The 26857-nt window shown below is 44.8% G+C and overlaps 1 protein-coding gene across 18 annotated transcripts in view; it reads left to right on the plus strand.

The window, feature by feature from the left end:
* The window catches only part of Parp11 (poly (ADP-ribose) polymerase family, member 11), a 67404-nt gene that overhangs the window by 30853 nt on the left and 9694 nt on the right, over positions 1-26857 (plus strand). For 6 of the 18 annotated variants that reach the window (XM_006505232.4, XM_030255034.1, XM_006505233.4 and 3 more), the window contains 4 exons: positions 162-234; positions 317-447; positions 12244-12395; positions 13737-16559. In XM_006505232.4, the coding sequence (XP_006505295.1) occupies positions 162-234; positions 317-447; positions 12244-12395; positions 13737-14053 (673 nt within the window). In that variant the 3' untranslated portion in view covers positions 14054-16559. Of the gene's footprint in view, positions 1-76; positions 235-316; positions 448-12243; positions 12396-13736; positions 16580-26857 lie in introns of those variants that run through there. The other 12 variants (XM_030255036.1, XM_030255035.1, XM_030255037.1 and 9 more) reach the window with 4 other exon arrangements.

A 26857-nucleotide genomic window follows, 5' to 3' on the forward strand; every position in this document is an offset into this window, starting at 1 on the left:
CAGTCATTCAGTAAATATTTTTAAGTGAAGCCAAGGGTTAAACTTAATCCCATTTGTCATAATGCCTTGCAAACAGAAACCTCAGCTGTGGAGGAAAGGCTAAACCCCGACATGATTCTAACCTGCTTCTGACGCTCTGCTCTGTCTTTTGCTGTTTGAAGTTACATCTGTGAGAATGAGGCCATCCCCATGCCAACCCACTGGGAGAACGTGAACCCTGACGTTCCCTACCAGGTAGGAGCAGGTGGACTGTAGGACAGGCGGGCCTGGGCCGTCAGTGGACGAGGCCTGCTAAACTGTCATCTTCCTCTCCCAGCTGGTTTCCCTGCAGAACCAGACGCACGAGTATAATGAAGTGGCCAGTCTTTTTGGGAAAACAATGGATCGGAACCGAATTAAAAGGATTCAAAGGATCCAAAACTTAGACTTATGGGAGTTCTTTTGCAGGTAAGCCACTTCCTCATCCCTCCTTTCTCTCTCTCATCTCATTCTTCTAAGTTATAGAGATGGCCACACACAGAGGTTAGCTGTACTGACTTAAAAAACAAACAACAAACCAAGAGTTAGACTATTCTTCTTGTAGCTTTTTGCTTGTTTTGTTTGAAAGCTGCTCTTCTCTTGCCATGCCGTAATTTTACTTTACATTTATTTATCTTATTTTATGTATATAACTATTTTGCCTCCATGTATGTCTGTGCACCACGTGCATGCATGGTGCCTGAGGAAGTCCGAGAAGCATTATATGTCCTGGTCCTGGAGTTACAGGCAGATGAGCCACTCTGTGGGTCCTGCAAGAGCACTAAGTGCTCTTAAGCACGGAGCCATCTCTGTAGCCCCTTGCTGGCCTCTCAGCTCTCCTCCATCCTTGGAGAGTAGAAGAGAGCTTTTCTCCAGTAGAGTTCAGCCACTGCGGTGGGAGAAGCGTCGTCTTTGCTAGGTCCAGAATTGCATCTTGTTTGAAGTGGAGCTCTGTAGCTTTTCTGTGGCTTGCTTGCTTCAGCCCTTAGATTGAATTAGAAATCTTTGACCCAAATTAGAAACACTGACTTAAAAAACAAACAAAGAACAAGGAGCTACACTATTCTTCCTGTAGCGTTTTTGCTTGTTTTGTTTGAAGGAACACTTTGTAATTTACCTTCAAATTTCTTGCTTCATTCAGAGTTTGTGCTGTGGGTTTTTAAATCTCTATTCATTACTAAATCTAAGTTAGAAATGACTGTTAGAATTCTCAATGTGCCTCTAACCTAAAAATAAAGCTCATTATATAAAATTTAATTTGTTGCCCAAACTAACCTGTTGTGTTGTACTTTTACAATAAATATTACTTAAAATAAGTGGTCCTCTGAAATATTTTAAATAAACATTTGTAGATGTGATTTGATTTCTGGTATTTTTATTATAAGCTTTTAATGATTTATTCCAAAAAATTTCAAATGAACACAGAAGTAGGATTCTACCATCATAAGCACCATTGTACTTGTGATCTTGTTCAGTATTTGTTAAGGCTTGCCCTATAAGTCAGGTGAGGAGGCATACCCAGCTAGCCCAGCACACAGAAAGATAAGACAGGAGGATTGAGTTCAGGGGCTACAGAGCAATTTTGGGGCCAGCTCACATTATTGCATAGTGAGACCCTATTTCAAAGAGACAATCAAACAAACATTCGTCAAAATTAGACTAAGATTAACCACATAATTGGTTGTTTTGTTACTGAAAAATATTTAAAGCAATTCCCAGGTTGTCACCCATCTCATTTGCGTGTACTTGAGAGTTCGACTGACTTTCTTTTAGTGATTATTATAGTTCTGTTTCCTGTTGCTATGGTAAGATATCTGGACCAAAACAGATAAAGGTGAAAGTTGATTTGGCTTACAGTTCCAAATTACAGTCCATCATTTCAGGAAAGTCAAGTGATAAGGAAAGTAAGGATGTTGAAGCAGCCTGTCACATTACACCTACAGCCAAGTGACAAATGAACGCGTGCATGCTAGTGCTTAGCCTGCTTTCTCCACTCTTACCCAGTTCAAATTCTCTGGCCTAGGGAATGGTGCCACCTGCAGTGGACCATCTCAGTTAACCTAATCAAGAAGATCCCTCAAAGACATGCCCACAGATCAGCATAACCTAAGCTATTCCTCAGTGAGACTCCATCCCCAGGTGATTCTACAATCAGAACTAAGCATGGCAGTAAGGGTATATGGGATTCTGTGGGCCCAACTCTCCGGGCCTCAGTTTGTTTCAGAAATTCTTGGAAGAATTTATAATAACAGTGGGGTTTTCAGCTTGTGCTTTTTATAGTTTTGAGTATTTGACCAAACACCTTTTGTTTTTGATAGTGACTGACTTTACCTGAATATAGAAGGTTTTATTCCGTTTGTTTGGGGGAAGACAGAAGCCTCTGCTCCCTGTGTCTTTATTCTTTCATGTTTTTATTCCTTCAATGAAAGAATAAAATTTTTTCTAAAGTGAGTTGGTGAAACTTTTATGTTTTCATTTTTTATGATTAGATTTATTTATTTTATGTGTATTTAGTTTTTGCCTGCATGTATATATTGTGAACCACATGCATGCCGAGTGCCCATGGATGTTAAAAGAGTGTGTGTCAGGTCCCCTGGGACTAGAGTTCCAGGTGGTGGTGAGCTACATTGTGGGTTCTAGGCCCTGAACCTGGTCCTCTGCAAGAGCAACAAGCAACCTTAACTACTGAGCCATTTCTACAGCATCTGTTATATCTTCTTTTTAAAAAGAATTTGTTTTTCTTTTTTTATATACATTGGTGTTTTGCCTGTATGTATGTCTGTAAGGACATGGGATCATGGAGTTACAGTTGTAAGCTGCCAGTTGTATATGTGTAATTTAACCTGGGTCCTCTGGAAGAGCAGTGAGTGCTCTTAACCACTGAGCTACCTCTCCAGCCCCTATTTATTGTTCTCAGTTAAGCCTATGAACTGGAGTTCTCACGCATCTCCTTCATAGTCAGAACTCAATAAAACCATGTAGTAAATGTAGTGCTGAGTCCAACAGCATTTCATACTAAGAGCTTACTAGAAATTTTCCTTGATTTATGCCCTTTGTGATCTTCTGTAATATCAACCCATAGACACCTACCATGACAGTGTAAAATATTGAGGCTTATGGTAGAGGCAGCCTGTCACTCTGACATCTCCCTGAAGAGCTAAAATAGCCTTACTGGTCTCATTGATGTGGAAGCTATGACACACCATCTGGATAGCCAGGCCCTGAGTGAGTCCACTCTGATTCACACTGGACATTCTTACTTCCCTCCTTCCATTTCCCCACAGGTCATCGGATCTACTGTTTTATGATAGGCAGTACTGTAGGTTCTTGGGATTTGATGGTATATAGGTCTGTAGGTCAAAGAACCAGGCCACTGCCAACCTGAGATGTATGGTTGAGCACAGATTCTCATGGAAACATAAAAGGCATCAGTTTACCCTTGCCCATAAAAGGAAGACTCTGTGTCGTGGCATGGCGTGGGAGGTGGGGGGAGGGTACTAGGGAGAATGTCCTAAAGCTGCTGTTTATTGACACTAGCCTGGGGACAGGAGAACATCTTAGACATGGGAATATCATGACCCAAAATTTAGATAAAAAATGGGCACAAAAAAATTCATCAGAGACTTTCAAATAGAAGAACATTAGGGTGAATGGCCTTAAAAACCTAGCCAAGAAGTAGAGTATGCAGGAGCAAGTAGTGCCGCTGACTGACTGTTCGACTTCCCTCTTTAGCTATGATCCAACTTGATCTAGGCTACAAATTAAAATTAACAGGTCCTTCCATGCAGCACTTTATAAGCCAAACTGGTCATGTTTTACTGCTGCTTCTTGTTGGTTTTTTTTCCTGAAACAATGGAAAGGCTAGAGGGAGGGAGGGAGGGAGGGAGGGAGGGAGGGAGGGAGGGAGGGAGGGAGGAAGACAGAGAGAATATGAATGAATTATATATGTATGTTTACAATGATAATTCACCAGGTTATACTGTAGGAAAAGCTTTAAGGTAGTGGCTCTCAGCTGGGAGTGATTTTTCCTACCAGGAACATGTGATCACAAGGAGACATTTTTAATTGTCCTGTGGTAGAGTGTAGGAGCTCTTGGCACATGGTGGATAGAGGCCAGGAATGCTAGCTATCCTGTAATAGGCAGGTCAGCCTCCACAATAAAGACCTAAATCTATCCCCAAATAGCATTTCTGCTAATGTGGTGAGCCCTGGAATCACAGCTCGAAGCCGGGGAACCAGTTTAGGAAATGGTTCTGTAATTACACTGAGACTTTGGGTGGCCTCTCAACCAAGGTGGGGACTGCAGTGTTGGAACAACGGCAATGGCTTGGAGGTGTTCAGGATGTAAGATCATAGGGCTTGGTGGGTGATTTTTGTTTGTACACTGGGTGAGTGAGGGAGACTGGCACAGCTACTCCTAGATGTTGGTTTCTTCACCTTACTCGACTAGAGGAGTTTGAGTAGAAGAGAGACTTGGTCTTTGTTGAGATCATGGGAGGGAGCAGCAGTAGATACTCAATGCTTGCCTCTGGAAATTGATTTAGACTAGTGACAAAGACTAGAACATACAGGGTACTAGCAACAAGGGATGCTAAGGTGTGTGTGTGTGTGTGTGTGTGTGTGAGAGAGAGAGAGAGAGAGAGAGAGAGAGAGAGAGAGAGAGAGAGAGAGAGTGCAGACTGGAGAGAATGAGCAATGGTAGGCAGTAAAACAGAGAGCTGCAGAAACTAATGGAACCAGGATTGTCTTCAGGGCCACATCCTGAAGTGCCAGGGAAGATGAATACTGGACATGTCTTCAGGTTTGCAGCAAACCTTGATGAAGGGGAAAGTAATGTTGGCTATTGTGTCATGTGGATAAGTAAAGATTGACAACTCCTGTAGGAAGTTTGGCACTGGGGAGTGGAGAAGAAATAAGTAAAGTGTGCAGGAAGAAGAGTGGTTTTGTTTTATTTCTGTAATGGTTAACATAATGAGAAGAAACCTATAAACAAGGAGAGGCAAGAAGATAAAGGGGGAGGGCAGTTGATTGGTTAAACTCTCAAGGAAGCTTGATGGGATGAGATTCAGTGACCATGTGACCAGAAAGGAGGTAGACACATGTCAAAGAGAGAGCCTGGCTAGCCTATAGCACTCTAACACAGTTTCTATGGTGAAGTGAAGTCACCTACGTAGAATGAAGTACTGGAGATGTGGATAAAGGGAAAGAAAAAAGAGGAGCTTACATGGCCACCATAGGAAGTGGGGTGGGTCAGAAGAACCTCAAACCACAGGAGTTCCTACACTGAAGCTTAAGCCACAGGTGAACATGGAGCGTGTGAGTATCCGGAGGGTCTTGTGGAAGTCACATGTGACTTAGAGGTACAGTTGGAAGAGCAGCAAGGGGAAAAGGCTGGAGCAGTCAGAGCTGCCAGGAAATGAGAGCAGTGGGACCCCTGTCCTGACGAGGATGTGGGTTTTGATCAAGCAGAAGATGTCAGACCTGGCTTTGTATCAGAGCCCTCTTTGGGATTCTTTAACAGGTAGAGGGGCCCATCACCCAATCCAGACCTACTGGCTCTGAACTCGTTTCTGCTATTTGTATCTGTAAAGAGTTCTGTGGTGGTTCTGGTGTTCATCTGAAATGGAAGGCAGAGATTCTAAACTCAGATGAACACCCTCAGTCCAGAGCATGGGGGCACTGCTTCCCTGAGACAGTGTGTGAGCCAGACACTGGGCTTTTTTGGAACATTGGTCCTCAGAAGAAGGGGACACTGAGGCATCTTTGAAAGCTGGGTACCATAGTGCTTTGTGTAGATTCATAAGTAGATGTGGTCTGATCCACTGGGCAAGGTTGGGAAGCATTTACGGTAATCTTAGGTCTTTCCTTGCAAGTTTATTCAAGTTTCTGGCAGACCAAAAGCGTGGTCTGTGAGCTTGCTTTTCCTGTGTGTATTAATAGGGGTGCAAACCTTTAAACACCCTGCCTTCTCTGTTTCTGCCTGGTATCTGTGGTCTCTCCATTCCAGTAGCCACTCAGACTCTTTACTCTGTGGTATAATACATATGAGAGGAACATTCCAAACCAAGATTCATTTTGGGTTATTACATTGCAGTGTGGCTGGTCGCCCTGGCCAAACTTCACTTCGGGAAGTGATAACAAGTGAGCATCCTTTTACAATGTGTGTGTGTGTGTGTGTGTGTGTGTGTGTGTGTGTGTGTGTGTGTGTGTGTGCGTGTGATGAATTTATACATACCATAGGTGTGAGAAGCCCTCAGAGGCCAGAGGGCCTCAGAACTCCTGGACTTGGAGTTACCAGTGATTATGAGCCATCTGATGGGGTACTGGGACCCAAGTCCTCTGCAGGAGCAGTGCTTTTAGCCTCAGAGCCATTGCTCCAACTCCAGATACCTTGGCTCTTAGAGTGGAATCTAGTCATTACAACTCATAAAGCTCGACCTTAGAAGTGGATGTATTAATCACGTGATTGCTTTAACAAAGCAACAACCATGGTATGGATTAATGAAAGCCAAACTTCATATATTATTATAATAAATCCTATGTGGGGAAAGCCCTTTGGATAATTTAACTGGGCCTCTCTAAAGTGGCTGAGAAAGTTTCTTATGATGGGAGCAATATTTTCCAGGCAGTGGTGCAAAAAGAAAGAGTAATCGGCTCTTGGAAACTCTTTGCTAAGAGACTGATGGTAAGCTTGCTTGCTTCTTGAGAGTGGTCCTTGTGTGGTTTAGGTATCAGAGTAATTGTAGCTTCATAGAAAGAGTTAGGTAGTGTTTATTCTGTTTCTAGTTTATGGAATAGTATGAGGAAAATTGGCATCAGGACTTCTTTGAAGGTCTGGTAGAAATCTGTACTAAATGCATCTGGCTGTGGGCTGTTGTTGTTGTTGTTGTTGTGAGGTTTCTAATGATTTCTCCCATTTCGTTGTGTGATATGGGCTTGTTTAGATAGTTTACCTGCTCTTGATTTAACTTTGGAATGTGGCATCTGTCTAGAAAACTATCCATTTCATCTAGATTTTCCAGTTTTGTTGAGTATAGACTTTTATAATAGGATCTGGTGATTTTTTGAATCCCCTCTGTTTCTGTTGCCCTCTCCCTTTTCTTTTCTGACTTTATTAATTTGGATACTGGCTCTCAGCCCTTTAGTTAGTTTGGCTAAGGGTTTATCTATCTTTTGATTCTTTCAAAGAACCAGTTTTTGGTTTTGCTGATTCTTTGTATTGTTTTGTTTGTTTGTTTGTTTCTATTTGGTTGATTTCCGCCCTGAGTTTGACTATTTCCTGCCTTCTACTCCTCTTGGGTGAGTTTGCTTCCTTTTGTTCTAGAGCTCTCAGATGTGCTGTTAAGTTGTTAGTGTAAGATCCCTCCAGTTTCTTTACCAGGATATTTAGTGCTATGAACGTTCCTCTTAGCACTGCTTTCATTGTGTCCCGTAAGTTTGGGTATGATGTGTCAACATTTTCATTAAATTCCAGGAAGTCTTTAATTTCTTTCTTTATTTCTTCCCTGACCAAATTATCATTGAGTAAAGAGCTGTTCAGTTTCCAAATGTATGTGGACTTTCTGTAGGTTTTTTTTGTTTGTTTGTTTGTTTTTGTTTTTTGTTTTTTTGTTTTGTTTTTGTTTTTGTTTTTTGTTTTTTGGTTTTTTTTCAAGACAGGGTTTCTCTGTATAGCCCTGGCTGTCCTGGAACTCACTTTGTAGACCAGACTGGCCTCGAACTCAGAAATCTACCTGCCTCTGCCTCCTGAGTGCTGGGATTAAAGGCGTGAGCCACCACGCCCGACCTTTCTGTAGTTTTTGCTGTTATTGAAGACCAACCTTAGGCCAGGGTGATCTGATAGGATGCATAGTATTATTTCAATCTTCTTGTGTTTGTTGAGGGTTGTTTTGTGACCAATTATATGGTGGATTTTGGAGAAGGTACCAAGAGGTGCTGAGAAGGTGTATTCTTTTGTTTTTGGGTGAAATGTTCTGTAGATATCTGTTAAATTCATTTGGTTCATAACCTCTCTTAGTTTTACTGTGTCTTTGTTTAGTTTCTGTTTCAATGACCTGTCCATTGGTGAGAGTGGGGTATTGAAATCTCCCACTCTAATTGTGTGGGGTTCAATATGTACTTTGAGTTTTAGTAACGTTTCTTTTATGAATTTGGGTGCTCTTGCATTTGGGGCATAGATGTTCAGAATTGAGACTTTCTCTTGGTGGATTTTCCCCTTTGTGAATATGAAGTGTCCTTCTTTATCACGCTTGATAACTTTTGGTTGAAATTCTATTTTATTGGATATTAGGATGGCAACTTCTGCTTGTTTCCTGGGACCATTTGCTTGGAAGATCTTTTTCTATCCTTTTACTCTGAGATAGTACCTGTCTTTGTTGTTGAGGTGTGTTTCTTGTATGCAGCAAAATGCTGGGTCTTGTTTGCATATCCAGTCTGTTAGCTTATGACTTTTTATAGGTGAGTTGAGTCCATTAATATTGAGAGATATTAAAGAGAGATGACTGTTGGTTCTTGATATGTTTGTTTTTGTAGGTGGCTTTATGTACTTGTGACTCTCTGCTTTTGACTTTGTTGTGAGATGCTTAATATCTTGTCCATTCATTGATACAGGTACCTTCCTTGTGTTGGAGTTTTCCTTCTAGGATCTTCTGTAGGGATGTATAGGTATATAGATACTGTTTGAATTTGCTTTTGTCCTGGAATATTTTGGTTTCTCTATCTATGTTGATGGAGAGTTTTGCTGGGTATAGTAGCCTGGGCTGGCATTTGTGTTCTCTTAGAGTCTGCATGACCTCTGACCAGGCTCTTCTGGCTTTCATGGTCTCTGTTGAGGAGTCTAGTGTAATTCTGATAAGTCTACCTTTGTGTGTTACTTGGCCTTTTTCCCTTGCAGTTTTCTTTGCTCTGTGCATTCAGTGTTTTGATAATTATGTGACAAGAACATTTTCTTTTCTGGTCCCATTTATTTGGTGTTCTATAGGCTTCTTGTACCTTTATGTCCATCTCTTTCTTTAGATTGAGAAAGTTTTCTTCCATGATTTTGTTGAAGACATTTTCAAGTCCTTTGAGCTGGGAATCTTTGTTCTCCTCTATTCCGATTATTCTTAGATTTGGTCTTTTCATTGTGTCCTGAATTTCCTGGATGCTTTGGGTTAGGACTTTTTGAATGTTTTGAATTTTCTTTGACAATTGTGTTAATCTCTTCTACCCTATCTTCTACACCTGAGATTCTCTCTTCTATCTTTCCTAGGTTTTCAGGTTTGCCTCCATTTGTGTTTTTTTTTTTTTTTTTTTTTTGTTTCTACTTCTACTTTTAGGTCTTGGACCACTTTATGCAATTCCTTCACCTGTTTACCTGTGTTTTCCTGTATTTCTCTCAGTGAGTTATTGATATCCTCCTTAAAGGACTCTATCTTCATGAGATAGGATTTTAGGACAGATTCCTGATTTTCAGATGTGTTGGTATATTCAGGGCTTACTGTGGTGAGAAAATTGGGTTCTGATGATGCCTATGAATTTTGGCTTCTGTTGCTTAGGGTCTTGCGCTTACCTTTCACAATCTGGATATCCCTGGTGTTTGTTGATCTGCGTGATTGTATGGAGTCTGCCTCCTTTGTCCCTGGGTTGCTTCTAGTCGTCTGATAGACTTTTGGCCCTAGCTATATCAGACCACCTGTGGGTCCTTCCAACTGGGGGTGGGGGCTCTTCACAGGGGCAGAGAAGCTGCTGATCTGTTGCCCTGGCTGCAGTAGATCTTCTGGGAAGCCTTCATATGGTTGGGTCTTCAGTGGAGCAGTCAAGCTGTTATCCATCTGCACTGAGTGCAGCTGATCTTCAACTGCTCTGAGTGCAGCCGGTCCTCTAGGATATATCAGGATATGGAGTCTTCACAGGAGCAGACCAACTAGGGGTCTGCCCCAGCAGCAAGGCATTTCATTTCTGACATCATTAGAATGTGTGTCTTTTAGTTGCCTGTTATGATTAAATTTGTCAATTTCTAATATGGGCATTTTATTTTGTTACTTAAATTTTACTTTTAAACTGAAATAAGCCTAAAGAATTAGATTTATCTGTCAGTTGTTCAGGTATGATTAGCTGGGAGGGGTCTGATTCGAAAAATCTTGAGAATTGTATTTGACTTCACATAGTATGGTAGCCATTTCATGGCACCTTTAGCTCAGTCCACTGGTTCTGGTCACACCAGGGTTGATGAGAGCTGGGCTGTTTGGTCCCTATCAAAGAATGTAAACCAAGAGGTAGCCAGCAAAGTCTAGTTAAGTAAAGATGTTTTGCTGTGGAGAAGGGTCTGGAAGCTTTGCTGAAGTGTGAGGAATAGCTAGGGGAATAGTGTGTGTTTCCTGGAGAACGAAGTTGAGGGGGTTGTTCACAGTTTTGGGGGTGGGGCTATCTATGTAGTTATTTTATGAAAAAAAAAAAAAAGAGCTGCTCTGTGTTTAGAAGAATGTCCTAGGCCAGTCAGTACAACAAAGAGGTGGGTTCTAGTGCAGTGTTGGGAGGCGTGTACTTTGTTGGAGTTCCAGATGATCACAGGGTGTTCCAGCCACGCATCTTTGGCACTAGAATGGATTGAAGCTGCTGCCTGCCCATCATGGTTATGTTACGGAAGTGCTCTGTGCCCCAGCCTTCCTATAGAACCCTGCTCTTTAAGGTTATAAAAATCACTTACTGGTATATTCTGAGTGTGCTTTTGTGTTTACATGTATTATGTTTTTAAGGAAAGGCTCAGCACAGCTCAGGTGAGCTACCAGAGAAGTCAGAGAGTGCACTATTGTAAATATCTTTTTGGTGAAGTATTTCAAAACCCCAAATGCCACAGGCAGCTTGCACACCCCTGCATGCCCATCATCAGATTTGACATCTCAGCCCTTCACATGTTGTCTTCATCCCACATCTCTCAGGCAGAGGCAACAGGTTTCCTCCATCCCATCCCGTTCTTGTTTCCTCTCAAAAGGAGATGCTTTCTTGCCTGCAGAATGTATGTTTTTATTTCCTGGGTGGGCATGTAGATCTGTATAATTAATGAACTGTGTTATTTTGCAAAATACTTTGACTTTTCCCACATTCTACTTAGGCTTATTATCTTTTGTATTTATAGTGCACATGAACATCGTTTATTTTAACTTTTGTTTCTGTGAGTCAAGGTCTTACTATGTAGCTATGGCTTGTCTGGAACATACTATGTAGACTCGGCTGGCCTCAAATTCACAAAGATTTTCAAGCTTCTATCTCCCAAGTGCTGGAATTAAAACAACTCCCTGAATACCTGACTCCTACTGTTTCTATGTAAATAGATAAGTGTGCCTCCTTCTATGGAAGGCTTTTAGGCTTTTGGTTTTGTCTTTTCTGAGATTACTATGACAGTCCTCCATCTCTGTGCACTGGAGATGCGCTTGCAGAGAAGGATGCTGAACTAGAGCTTGATGCTTTGTAGGGTTCTGAATCCAGTCAGCTGCTCAGACTGGGCATGAGAAGGATAAGATGGAGTTCCAGCTCTGAGAAAGAATTCTCCACCTAAGACCTAGGAGCTCTGGGTTTTCGCCTATAGCCTCGTTTTCAGACATCTGTAGTGCCTAGCTACCTTAGGCCATCAATTCTCTCCCTCCCTCCCTCCCTCCCTCCCTCCCTCCCTCCCTCCCTCCCTCCCTCCCTTCCTTTCCTCCCTCCTTCCCTCCCTCCCTCCCTCCCTCCGTCCCCCCTCCCTCTCTCCCTCCCCTTTCCTCTTTTCATCTTTGCTTCACAGTGCTGAGGAATGGCCCCAGGCTTTCCCCACATGCCAGAGAGTCATTTGACCACCGAACTCCATACCCACTCTTCTTTAAATACAATTTTCAGCCTTCAATCACAATGCTAGCTATACATTTTTAAAAACTCATGCAACCTAGACTAACTTCAAAATCATTTTTTTTTTTTAAAGCGAAGGATAGCTTTGCATTCTTGGTCCTCCGGTCTCTGTATCTTGGACCTTTGGATTGCAGGCATTACGTACCATACCTAGCTCATAGCTATCATATTTGGTGAGATGGTTTTTATGTATCCAAGAGCATTTGAAATAGTTTCTCTGCTAGAATTCCTCTGTCCACTCATATGATTTATATTTTTGTCTCTTCCTTTCTGTTGCTCTTTGCCTTTAACATTTTAAATAAATAAATATTGCTCACTGGTATATTTTCTGTGCTTTTGTATCTGGATGTTTTATGATTTTAGGAAAAAGGCTCAGCTCAAGAAAAAGAGAGGTGTCCCCCAGATCAATGAGCAGATGCTATTTCATGGCACCAGCAGTGAATTTGTGGAAGCAATTTGCATTCACAACTTTGACTGGAGAATCAATGGTGTGCACGGGGCTGTCTTTGGAAAAGGTAATATCCGAGTCTCAGTCCAGGTCCAGTCAGAGGGGAGAGCTCCCTCTCTGGAGAAAATTGGTTGCTTTACAATTCAGAGTTTCCAGTAATGAAGCTAAAAGTTACCAGACTAAGGGATCTAGACAAACAACAGCATTTCTGAGCCACAGAAAAGCACTTGCTGCACACACAAGGTGGAAGAGCGATGTGCACGTCTGCCATATTCAATAGCTCTGGTCATCCAGGTGGGGTACCACGTGTTAGAGAAGCCTTACAGTATCTGTACAGTATCTGTAGTGCTGAGTCAGCCCTTCCCATGGATGAGCCTACAACTGAGCTACTCTACAGTAAATGCATAGAGTGATAGAAACGCATTAATTACTCTCTAGCATAGCTGCTAGCAGTTTTGATAGTTTTTTTTTTTTCGGTTGGTTTTGCTTGTTAGAACACGATAGGTAAGAGGAGTGGGCAAGAATACCAGTGTGCACTAGAGGGGGGAGTGGGTGAAGCCCCCTCTTCTTTCTAGCACAGTGCAAATCTCAGTTCTCTGCATTGTGGCCGTGACTGAAGCAGATAGGGGAAGGGTGAGAAGGGCAAGGGACAGGCATGTGCTCCCCCAACCTGTCATTTGTGCCTTATTTTCAGTGAAAGAGCTGACTGCCACATAGGATTAGGATTTGAAACAGTGAGTTAATTTAAGAGTAAGATCTGAGCAGCTGCTCACTTAAGCTGGTCTGACACCAGTTCCATCAATATTGGGTGGTTATGAGGCTTTGCAATTCATGTCCCTTTTAACACGTGGGTCCCAGGGAGACTGAAGATCCAAACCACAGCAGTGGCTTTATACGGTCTCAGAAGTTCACTCTTCAGTTAACTCCTGGTTCTAGAATTACTTCTGGATTGCCCCATGTCGTAGCCAGCAGTTTCTTGGGTAGAGAAGCATTGTACAGAACTTAGCTGGGTGATGGGTGAGGGGTGTGGAGGAGGGGCTGAGGAAGGACGCAGCTCAGGCAGAGGGCTGCCAGGTGAAATTCTCACCTGCCACGCTTCTCACCAGGGAGTGGTTTTTGTGTCTTATTTACTAGATTTCCTAGCAAGGTCTCTTCTGGAAACACAGGTGTGGCACCTTGTTTCTTATGGGGCACAGGAGGGCACTGGTGAGGCCTGGTTTACCCACAGCTGCCTCCACGGGATGGTGGTGGGGAGATTATGTCCTCTTCTTCAGTCTGCAGAGGAGGAAGTCCCACATCTGTCCCTGTGGTGTGACTCATGTTTGTCAGAATGCTGTTCCCCTGACAGAATGTTGTCTCCCCGAGTTTCATGTTTTCCCCAAAGTAACCTTGGCCCTTTCTGTTGAAGGAACCTATTTCGCTAGAGATGCTGCGTACTCCAGTCGTTTCTGCAAAGATGACATCAAGCACGGGAACACATTCCAGATTCATGGGGTCAGCTTGCAGCAGCGACATCTGTTCAGAACCTATAAATCCATGTTTCTTGCTCGAGTGCTAATTGGTGATTACATAAATGGAGACTCGAAATACATGAGACCTCCTTCCAAAGACGGGAGCTATGTGAATTTGTATGACAGCTGTGTGGATGACACCTGGAACCCAAAGATCTTTGTGGTTTTTGATGCCAACCAGATCTACCCTGAGTACCTGATAGACTTCCACTGACCCTGCCTCCCAGGCTCAGTGGTCAGAGCTTTGCTCTCTCATTACAGGAGGATTTGATCCTCTGTCTCCTAGCCACTAATATAAATATTGGATTCTTTTGAAACAGATACAGAAAAGAAAGCGGCCTCAGTATATAAAGAAGTACTGGCTGTCAGGTTGGTTATATGTTGTTCTGTTTCTGTCTGTTCCGGTTTTGTTAAAGACCGATGCTGTTGCCATCTTAACATACAGGAGAAAGAGCTACTTCTCAAAACAGAATAGGTTGAGTCTCTCATTACCATGATCAGACAGTCTTCAAAGTGCACACGCATGTGACCAGGTCAAATGATTTTAGTTTTTGTACCCTATTAGGAGAACTGGACTTTTATAAATTGAATTTTGGCATTATTATCTATCAATGAACATGTGACTTTGTTGGTCTTCTGAAGGGGGAATTAAAAATCCCGAAACAGCCCCTGGTGCTCAGCGAAGTAAGAAACAAGGACATTGTCTGCTGTGCTGGTAGGTAAGCCAGCAGAAGAGAGACAGGGCAGAGCCTGCTTCTCACTGCTAGAGGAAAGTGGTCTGTAGCCCCAGAGCAGTGCACACTATTCTCACCCATCTCCCACAGTTGAGCTGAGCACTGCTGCTAAGGGTCACTAGCTCACAGTTCAGCTTCGAGCAGTCTGTCGTCCCTGCCCCAACTTATTTATTTCCTTTGTTTTCCAAGCCCTGCAGAGGCTTTATTGGTCCTCCCACAACCCCTGAGACACACATAGCTGTTCCATGGTGATTCCTAAGAACCACACGTGTTAATAGTTGGTGTCATTCTCTTTTGAATGATTGTGAAGAACATGAGATGCTGGGAAGAAGTCTGATTTCTTCTTTAGAGTAGTGATTGACAACTTCCAACCCCTGAGCAGCTATGTGCAACTGAGAGTTGTGCTCGTGGCTTTGTGTACCTGTCTGTTTGCCTGCTGTTCTGTCCCAAAGAGGAAGTGATCTGTACCAGCTAACTGCCCAGCGGTTTTCTAGCAGAGATGAGATAGCACTCAGGCATGATGCTAAGTGTTCAAGTGTCAGACAGGGAGCTGCCTGTATGATTGTCTCCCCAGCGCTGCTTTTTCCCTGATTCCTTGTGGGGAAGGAAGGTCATTCCTCCAGTCATATCACCCAGAACCTTTTCCTAGCTCTCAATACTGAATCTTGTCTCTGCTATCCCCATCCAGCTTTGGGTTCGAGGACTTGAGCACAGGTTAGCTTCTGGTGCCTGTATTGTTCTCTTCAGTCACTCAAATTGGGAAGCATCTAGAAAGAATATATGTGTGAAACAGGATTATGGATAGTGGCTTTTGTAAGGATAGCCATTCATTCAGCTTTGTAAACCATCAGATTCTCCTTCTGGCCCAGAATGTGTGTTATCGCACAGTGGGAAGTACAAGAGTGGCTCTCGGGAAATTATGCACAGTGCTTTGGCACACGGTGGCAGGAATGACTCCCTGGCTCAAATGTGGAGGTCCACCATTGGTTTAAGAAAGGCTAGAAAGGACGCATTTCAAAGCCACCAGTGGTCCCTGCAGCAGTGCCTGAAGGCAGAGTGGCTAGGTTGCCTGGCCGCTTTCAAGAATCAGTGTTAGAGGCGTTGGGAGTTCAGAGTGAACAGTCTCTCTTCTAGTTCTTTTCTCCTGGTTTTGTTTTTGTTTGTTTGTTTGTTTGTATGTGTGTGTGCGTGTTTGTTTGTTTTTCCAGACAGGGTTTCTCTGTGTAGCCCTGGCTGTCTTGGAACTCTCTCTGTAGACCGAACTGGCATGCAATGTGTTAAAGTCCCTCTTACATGGCTGTCTGCCCGCCTTCCTCTCCCCCCCACCCCCCAGCTCCATGCACACTTCTCTCAATACTTGAATGGAATGATTGTTGTAGTTGAGGTTGTTTCCTTCTAGACCTGTGCATCCGTGTCAAGGTGACTGAGAACGCAGGCAGTCTGTGCAATCACTCTCCCGTGTTGGCATGCATGAGGGAGGTTGGGGGGGGGGGTGTCAGAGAGGCCACCGTAAAGAAGCATTGCACCGCTGTTGTTGGGACAGACTGCCAACCCCCTTCATAAGGAAGACGTGATCTCGGTACGTGTTTTAAAATATAATAACGTAGAAGTCACTCGTGTTAACGTTGTACTGTTTTGTCTGTTCCATGTATAGAAGAACATCACTCCCTCTGCTCATCCCACGGAGTGGGAGGGAGAGCAAAGGGAGCTCGTGCAGAGTGGCGAGCTGTGCCGCAGGCTGGCTGAATAAACTCCATTGAGTACAAACTTGTCCTTTCTCTGCGGGGAGTCTAGCCTTTGGGTAAAAAGAAATGTGTTTATGGGAAAATGTTTTCCTGAATCTTTTATCTCCCACCAGGAATGTTTGAGATTAGTGGATTATTTCATTTCTAGACTGGTGGTGGAGGTGGTGATGGAGAATTCTGATATTCAATGTCTGAGTGTATTGTTTCTACAATTGTTGATTAAAGTTTTCTGTATCAGGTCTTGGCTGCCTGTGTGTGCTATATGTGTGCTTCTGGTTTCTGGGTCTTGGTTTCAACCTGAATTTTCCTCTCAAACTTCTTAGACTCTCAGGGAGTTCTCAGTAGATGTTGCTCTGGGGGCACTTCTTGGTCTTAGTTTTGGTCGTTGTGAGCAATAGCTGATCAAGTAACCTGAGGATGAAGATATGTCCTCGGCTCTGTTAGGAATTATGACTAGATCCAGGCCTGGTGGGTACATTACACTTCCCTTAAAGGTTCCTGGCTCAGAGGATCAGTTGTAGGGGTATGCCAGCCACTCCCACTCGCTGGCACTCCCAGCAATCTAAGATCAGCTTTGCTAAACAGAGCAAAGGGCAGCATGATAGACCTCGCCTGTGACCGTGACAGACATCCCCAAGATTGCGTCTCTGTCTGTCTAAATGTTCAACGGTAGTAAGCTTCACGTGATAAAATTACGTTGAGTTTTGGTTGGTAGTTAAGTGTACCATCTTCATGGGTGTTTCTGACTCAGTGGATCTGAAGAGATCCTCTGAGATCAACTGAGAAGTGATCTTATTCTGTCCCTGGTGGTGTGCCTCTCTTCACATTTCCTTCTCTCCTCGGAGAAAGGGGATCTTGCTTATTCATCTTTATTTCCTTTCTTTCTTTCTTTCTTTCTTTCTTTCTTTCTTTCTTTCTTTCTTTCTTCCTTCCTTTCTTTTGAGATAATGTCTCTGAGATAGTCTATGCAGGCCTCAAACTTTGTATACAGCCCAGGCTAGTTAGCTAACTTGCAGGTCATCAGATTACAGGATATGCCACCATGCCCAATCTGCTTTTTATTAATATTTAAAATACTTTTGGGAGCCTGGAGAGATGGCTCTGTGGTTAAGAATCCCTACAAGTCTTCCAGAGGACCTGAGTTTGGGTCCTCACACCAACTCTGAGTGGCTCACAGCCATTGGTAGCTCCAGCTCCAAGAGCAGTTGGTACCCATGGGCATCTGTACTTCTGTATTCATAACCCCCCCCCACATGTGAGCACATGCATGCACACACACACAATAAAAATAAAAACAAATAAAATATTTTTGGGGACCTGCGGAGATGGTTCAGTTGATAAAGTGCTCACTGCACAAGCAGGAAGACCTGAATTTAGACTCCTAGGACCTACGTGAAAAGCCAGGCATGGTGGTCCATGCCTGTGGTCCCAGTACTGAGCAAGTGGAGGCAGGAGGATCCCTGGGATTTGCTGGTACTATAAACTGAGAACATGGCCACTCTGTGGAATGGCTAAGGGGAGGCTTTTACTGTAGGTCTGAGAGAGAACAGCCAGAGGCATCTGGAAGAGTCCAGAGCAGAGAGAGAAAGCAGTGGACTGAACTTGGCCATGAGAGCAGAGCAGAGCAGAGCAGAGCAGAGCAGAGCAGAGCAGAGAGCAGAGAGCAGAGAGAGAACAGAGAGCAGAGAGCAGAGAGAGAGCAGAGCAGAGAGCAGAGCAGAGAGCAGAGCAGAGAGCAGAGCAGAGCAGAGCAGAGCAGAGCAGAGCAGAGAGCTGGAGATGCGGGACTGGGGGAAACTGAGAGATGAAGACAGTGCAGGCAAAAGAGGAAGCTTAGCCAGATTAGCAGGGTTATAAGGAGAATGAGATGGGGAGAGAGGTTCCAGAGCTGGAGGATTCCAGGGTAGGGGAGGAGGTGAGAAGGGCCAGAGTGCCAGCGTGGCTCTGAAATGGGTAATGGGTACTTGCAATGCTGGAGGCCAGCTGTGATTTTGTATGCTAATAGGCACCACGGGTAGCTATTTGTCCCTTTTGCCCGCGGAGGGGGGCATGGCTCCTTTTGATAGAGGGGAACCAGCTTCACAAGTTTCCTGAGGAAGGCTGGCTTTTGTCTTAACTACCAGAATTGGGGGAATCGAGTTTCCTTTGGACCTGACACTGGGCAGCTGCTTTGGCTGAGTCAGTGAGCGCTACATTCAATAAGAGACCCTGTCTTAAACAGTCAGGTGGAGAGTGATGGAGGAAAACACCATGAAGTGTGCCTCTGGCTGGCCTCCAGCTGTATGCATGTGTGTGCACGCACACACAAATACTTTGCTTAATACAGTGATGACTTCTTAGTGAAATTATACTTCTAGCTAGAGAAAGCTAGAGAACACTTGAAAGGTCACGTAAGATAGAAAAGAAAGCAAAACATTCTTTGAGTGTTGACCAGGTGTCAACCTCCATGTCTGACCAAAGTCGTTTTGGTGGGTACTTCAGCAAACTAGTAGTGTGTGTGTGTGTGTGAGAGAGAGAGAGAGAGAGAGAGAGACAGAGACAGAGACAGAGAGACAGACAGAGACAGAGACACAGAGGCACAGAGACAGACAGACACAGAGAGAGAAAGAGAGAGATTTTTACTTATGTGCCTGTGTTGAATATATGCCACATGTATTCAGATGCCCTTGGGGCCAGTCGAGGGCATTAGACTCCTTTGGGGTTTCAGGAGTAATGAGCCACCTGATGTGGGGTCTGGGAACTGAACTCAGGTCAGGTTTATTGTGAGTAATAGAGGCAGCTAGGATCTCACAGGTCATCTTTTATCTTTACTTTTTCCTAAGGTAGTTTGTTTCCCTTCTCTCCCAACCTGCTGGAAGGTCTCAGAGCTCCGGGGAGTCCAAGCGGGTGTCTCCCTCTGCCCTGCCTTTTCCTTACTGACCTGTGCTTGCTCCACCAGGTAGGGAGTGCCTAAGGGTTTCCTAACACTGAACAGCAGCCTCTCCCTGTGACTGATCTAAGTCTCCTGCTGTAAGTTTGCACAATCCCTTCTCTCTGCTTTAATCGTCTGGCTCTCGCTCTTCAGCGCCGCAGGCTATAAGGACTTGGCTTTCAGTTAGCTCTTGCTGTGCGGTGTGTAACTTGGAATTTAGCATTGGTCTTGCTCCTTTTCAAGTGGCTTCTCGTGAGAGCAGAACACAGATTTTACGCCAAAGACATTAATATCTCCTGCAGCTTCCGAGGTCTGCCGTGCCCTCTGTGAGCCATGAGACAGCAGGCTGCTTCTTGCCTGGCTTATGCTGACTTCACTGTGGTGGTGTAACTGAAGAGAGTCCCAATCCAGAATTGAGTTCAAATTGCTTTGCAGTGTTAATTATGTATCCAGATGGCACGCCTTGTATTTTTCCATCTCTTTTTAGAAATACCTTTTCCTGTGGGTCTTATTATGCCGTATTGTCTCTTAAATACCAGGGAAGCCGCAAACATAGTAAGCCTGTACTTGATTAAGGGTTGGCGGCAAAGCCGTTTCCTCCACTTAGATCAGGTACCATTTGGGAAGCCAGCTGATCGGAATTTTATTTCTGGCTTTACTGTTTGACTCGGTGTGACCTTGGGGAACTCACCAGAGGGCCAAGGTGAATTTAATGAAAACCCAACAGGAAAAGGCAAAGGATCTTTGCCCACGGCTGGCTTTGGCTAGGTGCTGTCTCTCTGACAGGAGAGTTTTCCAGCTTGGGTGAAGACGTTACAGCTGGAGGCATCATGAAGTGTGCAGGGAAGGAACACTTGGTTTTAAATACTGCGGTTGGAGCTACTGCCTTGGGTTCATTCAAAAGTCACTAAGTGCATTTTGATTTGGAGAGGGACAGAATTTCCCACAAGCCCTGGAATAGGAAGAAGGAACGAGTGTCCTGGCTCTTGATTTCAGACCTGCCACTCAACAGTCCTCCCATGCCCTTCAGGTTCATAACTCTGGGCTCCTACCCGTGCAGTGCCAGGCAGGGAGCCAGTTGAATCTGGTTTCTGCATGCATGTTAGCATGCATCAAGAGGAAAGTCACTGACCACCTAGAAAGCCTAGGACAAAGGTAGTGTTTAACCTATCTCAGAGAGATCTTTTTTAAAACATTGTGTGTGTCTGTGCAGGTTCCCCAATGAGAGCAGAAGGTGGCGCCAGTGTCAGGTCTCTTGGAGCTGGAATTACACAGACTCAGGTGCTGGCAACTGAGCCCAGGTCCTCTGCACACGCTCCTAACACCAGGCCAAGCCAGCTCTCTAGCCCCGGGGAGGACTTGTAAAACTGTCTGCTCACTTCTCTTTCTTACCCCCCCCCCAAAAAAAAACACTTTTAGGCAACCCCAGGTATCTAGATATATGAAATACATGTATAAACCAAACATGTACTGATAATCATAAATTTATTTTAAAGTAATTCTGTGGTATACATACAGTTTTACCACTAATTAAAGACAAAACAAATATGCATACTAACAAAATGCATTTATTCATTCGTTCGTTCATTCATTCACTCATTTACAGGGACCTGAATCTGGGCTGAATACGAAATACTACAGGATGTGGAGCACCTTCAGCAGTATTCAGTTGCTCAATATTTTGATTTTGATTTGACAAGCATCAGTGCTGGGAATTCCACTTTTCCTGGATGGGTAGCACAAAGTGGCAGAAGTCTGTTTAGGGCCATTTCAGAAACCGCTCGAAATTCTGTCTGAATCCAAAGCCAAAATGCATTTAATGATTTCTTTTAATGAACTCAGTAACTCAGACAACAAAATTTAAAATTAAGCCTAACACAACCTAATCTAAAGACACAGCACTCTGAGCCCTACGTGCTGAACAATGGCAGTATGAAAACATTTAAAGTTCACGGTTCTGTAAATACAATACGGGGACACTTTGTGCGACATAATGGGGTTCATAGGAGAGGAGAAGGGCTCCCGAAAAGGGGGCTGGAGAGATAGATGGCTTTGTGGGTAAGAACACTGAGTGCTCTTCCAGAGTACCTGGGTTTGGTTTCCAGCACTCACATGGCAGCTCACAACCTTCTCAGTTCCAGTCTCTGGCCTCTGAGGCTGCCAGCACACGCATGGTACCTATGCATATACCCAGGCACACCCCCCATACAGGTGACATCACTTAAAAAGGAGAGAGAAAGAGAAAGCACCATGATGTACACCTCAAGTGTGAGCCTGTACGTCAGGCAGTGAGCGCTCGCTAGCATTTCATAGTACATCTGATTGCATGTTGCAAAGTATGGTGCAGCGTGTGCAGGACAGGAGATACACGGTGACACCGGATGTTTCAGCACAGGTGAGCACTGTCCAGAGCGCCCAAAGCAGGTTTGTCATGCATTTGATTTTGAGCTTATTCTTTGGTCCTTGCATGTTTGGAAACCTTCTACCAAATTTTCCATGACTGTCACAATCATTTATACCGCCCCGACCCTCACACTCAGTCATGCAGCCCTATCTAGAGTCACAGCCACAGGTTCTAAGAAGCTGAGTCCCGGGGAGTTAAGAGAAAGTCTCCCTGAGGAGTGACATTTGGCTGTGGAGATGGGAAGGCAGCCAGAAGGTTTTTTGACTCAAAACCCTCAACCTTTCTTGACCCCAAAGCTCTGAACCTGTAGGAGATCTGTGAACCCTGAGATTGTGTCATTTACTGGAAAAACTTAGTTCCAGTTGTGGTGTGGTTCAGCCTTAGCACATCTTTAATCCAAGAGCTCTCTGTTGATTGTAAACAAGATTAAATAAAGCCAAAAAAAAAAAAAGATTAAACAAAGCCAACAACCATAGGTCAAGAGGCAGAACAAGCAACCGGTTGATAGGAAGTAAACAGGATTATTAAGAAAAAACCGTCGAGAGCAAGAGAGTCGGGAGGACTAATTGACACACAGGGGGTAGAGGTGGAGGGGCGTTCAGCTTAAAGGAGTTTTGAGAAAGAGGAGAGCTTGCTTTTCCATTTGTTGGCTGAGGAGGAAGGTCAGCTGGGTGCTTTCTCTGCCTCTCATAGCCAGCAGGCTTCCACCCCAGCATCTGAGTCTTTATTAGTAAAATCAAATGTTTGAGAGTTTGTTAAAAGCAGCATGAGCCTGGCCTGGGGACTCGTTCTCCAGGGAAGGTGGACGAGCACTGAGGAGCATCTGGGGACAGCAGAAGGGATCTATCAAGATGATGATGAGTCTGGGACCAGTCTCCTGCCATCAGTCGTGCCTTTCTGCCTCCGACAAACATGCCTTGCTTCTGCATTGCAAACTGTTTATCAAAACCGAGACTCAGGAGTCATGCGTAGGTGGATTCCTGGCAGTACCACCCTGCAGCTGCTTGGCCTTGGGGAGGTCACTGAGCCTCCCGAGCCTCTGTCTCTTTGCAGCATGGCAGTGGCGTGTGCAGTGCTAACCCCAGAGGGTGACTCGGCAAATGGGGTGGCACAGCACTTGGAAGGGCTTAGGATATGTCATTGGGAGACACTGTCACAGACGCTCCTCTTCAGGAAGGGGGCTGCACCTACATCAGCCCTCCAACAGCCAGGGCTCCCATGGGAGTCAGACTGTGCTTGGAGTCAGGGGCAGGCTTTCTATGCCCACTTTCACATTTGTTTGTCTCGTCGTGTCTTGTTGCCAGATCCCACCAGGATGGACTCTAAGCTAACCCAGTCAGCCTTCCTAGTAGCCACCGCAAAGGGGCCACACAGCAAGAGCACTGTGGTTGTTCCAGAGAAGAGAATGCTGAAGCTTTGGGGATGGGTCTTGTACGTGGGTCCTGTTATTTGTGGCTGGTCTGAGGAGCTGAGATTGGAGTTAGATTGGATACTATCAGAGAGTAGGGTTTGGTATGCCTTAAACGTCATCTCTGAAGACTGACTCCAGATGAGCTGTCATTGTTAAGAGTGGATATTTAATATTTTCATTCAGTGGGTGGCACAATGACCTCATTTTTGTCTGCTTAGACAAAGTCAAATAGTGGCCTTGCCTTGTCTCCACTCCTCATGGGCTCAGTGACCTTGTCTGACTGGGTGCTTTCTGGTTAAGGGTGTCTGGTTGAGCTTAGCCGTGAGGGCCAGGCCATGTCCAAATGTCAGGGATTTTTTGTTTTTGTCTTGGTTTTTCTTTCCCTACATATCTTTTATTTCAGCTGTCTTTCTCCCGACATGGAGTCCTAAGTGAGTATGTTCATTCATTCCACAAAGCACTCTATCTTCCACAGACTAATACGGCACGAAATACAGAACATGTCAATAGGAATTCTACCTGGAAGTAACTCCAGTAAAGTAGGCAAGAATCAGAGGGTGTGTAGTCACTAGTTCCTATGCCTTGCTTGGCTTTCCACAGAGAGTCCTGTGTCTGGATTTTCCTCAGGACAGAAGGTCCCGCCTGCTGAGGACCACACTGAGTTAAAGTGGATTCCTTCCTGGATCTGTAGTCTCTTTCCTCGTGTGTTTCAATGCTCAGACCCAAGTCCGCCTTTGCTTCCTGTTACTGTGATAATACATTGCTCAAAAGAGACTCAGGGAGGAAAGGGTTTATTTCATCTTACAAGTCTCTGGCCATACTCCATCACAGAGAAGTCAGGCTAGGAACTCCAGGCAGGCAGGCAGGCAGGCAGGTAGGCAGGCAGGTAGGCAGGCAGGTAGGCAGGCAGGAACCTGGAGGCAGGAATTGAAGCAGAGGCCTTGAAGGAGTGCTGCTTACTGGCTTGTTCCAAGGTTAGACCACCTACCCGTGGGTGGCAATACCCCCAATGGGCTGGTTCCTAATCCAGCTGGTTCCATTTATCAAGAAAATGTCCCACTGACTTGCCTACAGGCCAAAGTAATGGAAGCAACTTTCCAAATGGCGTTTCCTCTTCCCAGGTGACTCTAGTTTGTGTTGTTAGTAAAAACAAAGCCAACACCCCTAACCAGCATGATGACAGAGGCCAATTGTGCTATCTTGCCTACTCTTGTTACAGGCTTCTCAAAAGAACCCTTTATTTTTCAAGAAAGAATTTTTTTCAATTAGTTTTTTAAAAATTGTGTGCATATACTTGTGTGTACACATGCATGTGCCCATGCCCGTGTGTGTGTGTGTGTGTGTGTGTGTGTGTGTGTGTGTGTCTGTGTGTGTGTGTGTGTGTGTGTGTGTGTGTGAGAGAGAGAGAGAGAGAGAGAGAGAGAGAGAGAGAGAGAGAGAGAGAGAGAGAGAGATGGGGCTTGTGTATGCCATTCATATCCAGGTGCTCCACAGGCCAGAAGAGACCATCTGACCAGCTGGAGGTGGAATTACAGGTGGTTGTGAACAACCCAATTTGATAGCTCCCCCTATAGAGTAGCAAGGACTCTTAACCACTGAGACATCTCTCCAACCCAAAAAGGACATCTTAATTAGGCACACAAATTGACACGATTACATTTTCTGGCTGGCTTGACTGTTTGGGTTCATTTTATCCATGTGAAACATTAAAGAAGGCATCTTGGGACGCTTTCTTGCAGGACACTGTCTACACCAGCAGTTTTCTACCTGTGGGTCAAAACCCCTTAGGAGGTCACATATCAATTATCCTGTATATCAGATATTTACAGCATGATTCATAACAGTTGCAACATTACAGTTGCGAAGTAGCAATTTTATAGTTGTGGGTCACTACAATGTGAGGAACAGTTTTAAAGGGTCACAGCATTCAGAAGGTTGAGGACTGTGGGATGGGAGCAGCAACCACTAGATGGCAGCATCTTACTTGAGGACTGGGTCAGCAAAAGTCCATTTTCATACTTAAATTTTAGGGAAGATGAACAAACTCTCCAGAAAGCATCTAGTCCATTTTCTGCCGTCAAGCTGCAAAGCCATGTTTGTTTGGGCCAAGCTGTGAATTTATCCCATTTACAGCAATTACTGGGGAAATTGAGGCCCGCCCTAATAATAACCCAGCCTCATAGTTGTCAATCTGTAGAGTTTTCTTACACCACCTCACATACTAAATAACGAGTTCACTTGTGTGTTTTCCTCAGGTGAGATGTGACTGAATCCAGGAAAATATTTCTGGCACTCTCTGAGCTGGTGAACACTGGTTGTTGTCTGTGAGTCCCCTGCCCTCCAAGAAACCTTACTTCCCTGTACCCTCTAACCTTAATCTATTAATCTTCTTCCCAGCACTGCCTATCTGCTGCCCCTGATTGGCACATATGGCCTTCACTTAAAGAGCCTGCAAGCTTTACCATCCTCCTAGTGCAAATTAGATAACCAGGTCTCAGTTTCCCTCTCAGTAGCTCAGAGCACCTGGGAACTCAGAATACCTGGGCCCTCAGAGCACCTGAGCCCTCAGAGCACCTGGGCCCTCAGAACACCTGAGCACTCGGAGCACCTGGGCCCTCAGAGCACCTGGACACTCAGAACACCTGAGCACTCGGAGCACCTGGGCCCTCAGAGCACCTGGACACTCAGAACACCTGGGCACTCAGAGCACCTGGGCACCTGGGCCCTCAAGTGGAACTTTCCCTGCTCTTTACCTCAAAACTGGAGCCTGTGACATGTCAGCCTCCCCTGCTTCCCATAAAGTTCCTCTTGAGGCCTGAGCTGTTGAAGGTGGGCAAGCTAAAACATTTAAAGCTGTAATGTGTATATTGTTCCTACAAAATGGAGGCAAGGTCAGGTAATTTGCCCTGATGAAGGACAGTGAAGAACTGAGTCTGGTATATCGATATCAGAACCAAGCACAGTCCCTCCCCTCCCCTTCCTGTATCTTCATTCTCTTGCTGTGATCTTGCATGTGTGGGGCATCTTCTTTGCTCTGTAGCCATGCTGGCTACACTTCATTACAGTTTTGTGTTAGAAAATCCAGGTACCCTAGTCAGCCTCTGGCATATGTCCATACTCCTTACCCTGATTTATGACTTACTAGCCATGCAGAAGCTGACCTGATTCTCAGAACTGCTGTTCCCTTACCCTGTAGTGTTGCCGAGGGAGATCCTGGGGGGTGTTTGAAACCCATGGCATGGGGTCTGATATTTGCTAGCTGCTCAGTGGGTTAGTCCAAGAACAGGGCCTCTGTAGAGTCATGGTTAAAGGCCTAGATGGTCTGGAGAAGCTGTGGCATCAGATCTCCCACCCGTCTGTTCCTCAAGACAGTGGATGTGGGCACACAAGAGAGAAATGCTAAGCTAGAGAAAGGCCAGGCAGCGGAAACTGGTGGATGTCAGGGTCCTTACTGTCCACACTTCTGGCATCGGCATTCATGCATCTCACCCATTCTAGAGAGTAGATAGCAGGCAGGCAAGGTCACAGATATGAGCAGTACGGACCTTCGCATCTTCACATGGCCGGCCAGCAGTGACAGGAAACCACCTTTTTCACAGCACCTAGATGCTAGTACCATCCAGTTCAGGGCCTTGATATCACTGTTCTGGAAAAATCCTCTTGGGCTGTGTCTCTGTGGCAACTATCTAATACCTCAGACATCAGCATTTGCATAGTTGGTTTTACAAATACTTTGCTCAAGTTGGAATCTAATACTAGCCCTTCTATCAAACTGCCAGCTCACACCCTTGCCTGAGCCCTGGTTCCACCTCT

Source organism: Mus musculus, chromosome 6 (genome assembly GCF_000001635.26).
Source record: "Mus musculus strain C57BL/6J chromosome 6, GRCm38.p6 C57BL/6J".
NCBI classification, from domain to species: domain Eukaryota; kingdom Metazoa; phylum Chordata; class Mammalia; order Rodentia; family Muridae; genus Mus; species Mus musculus.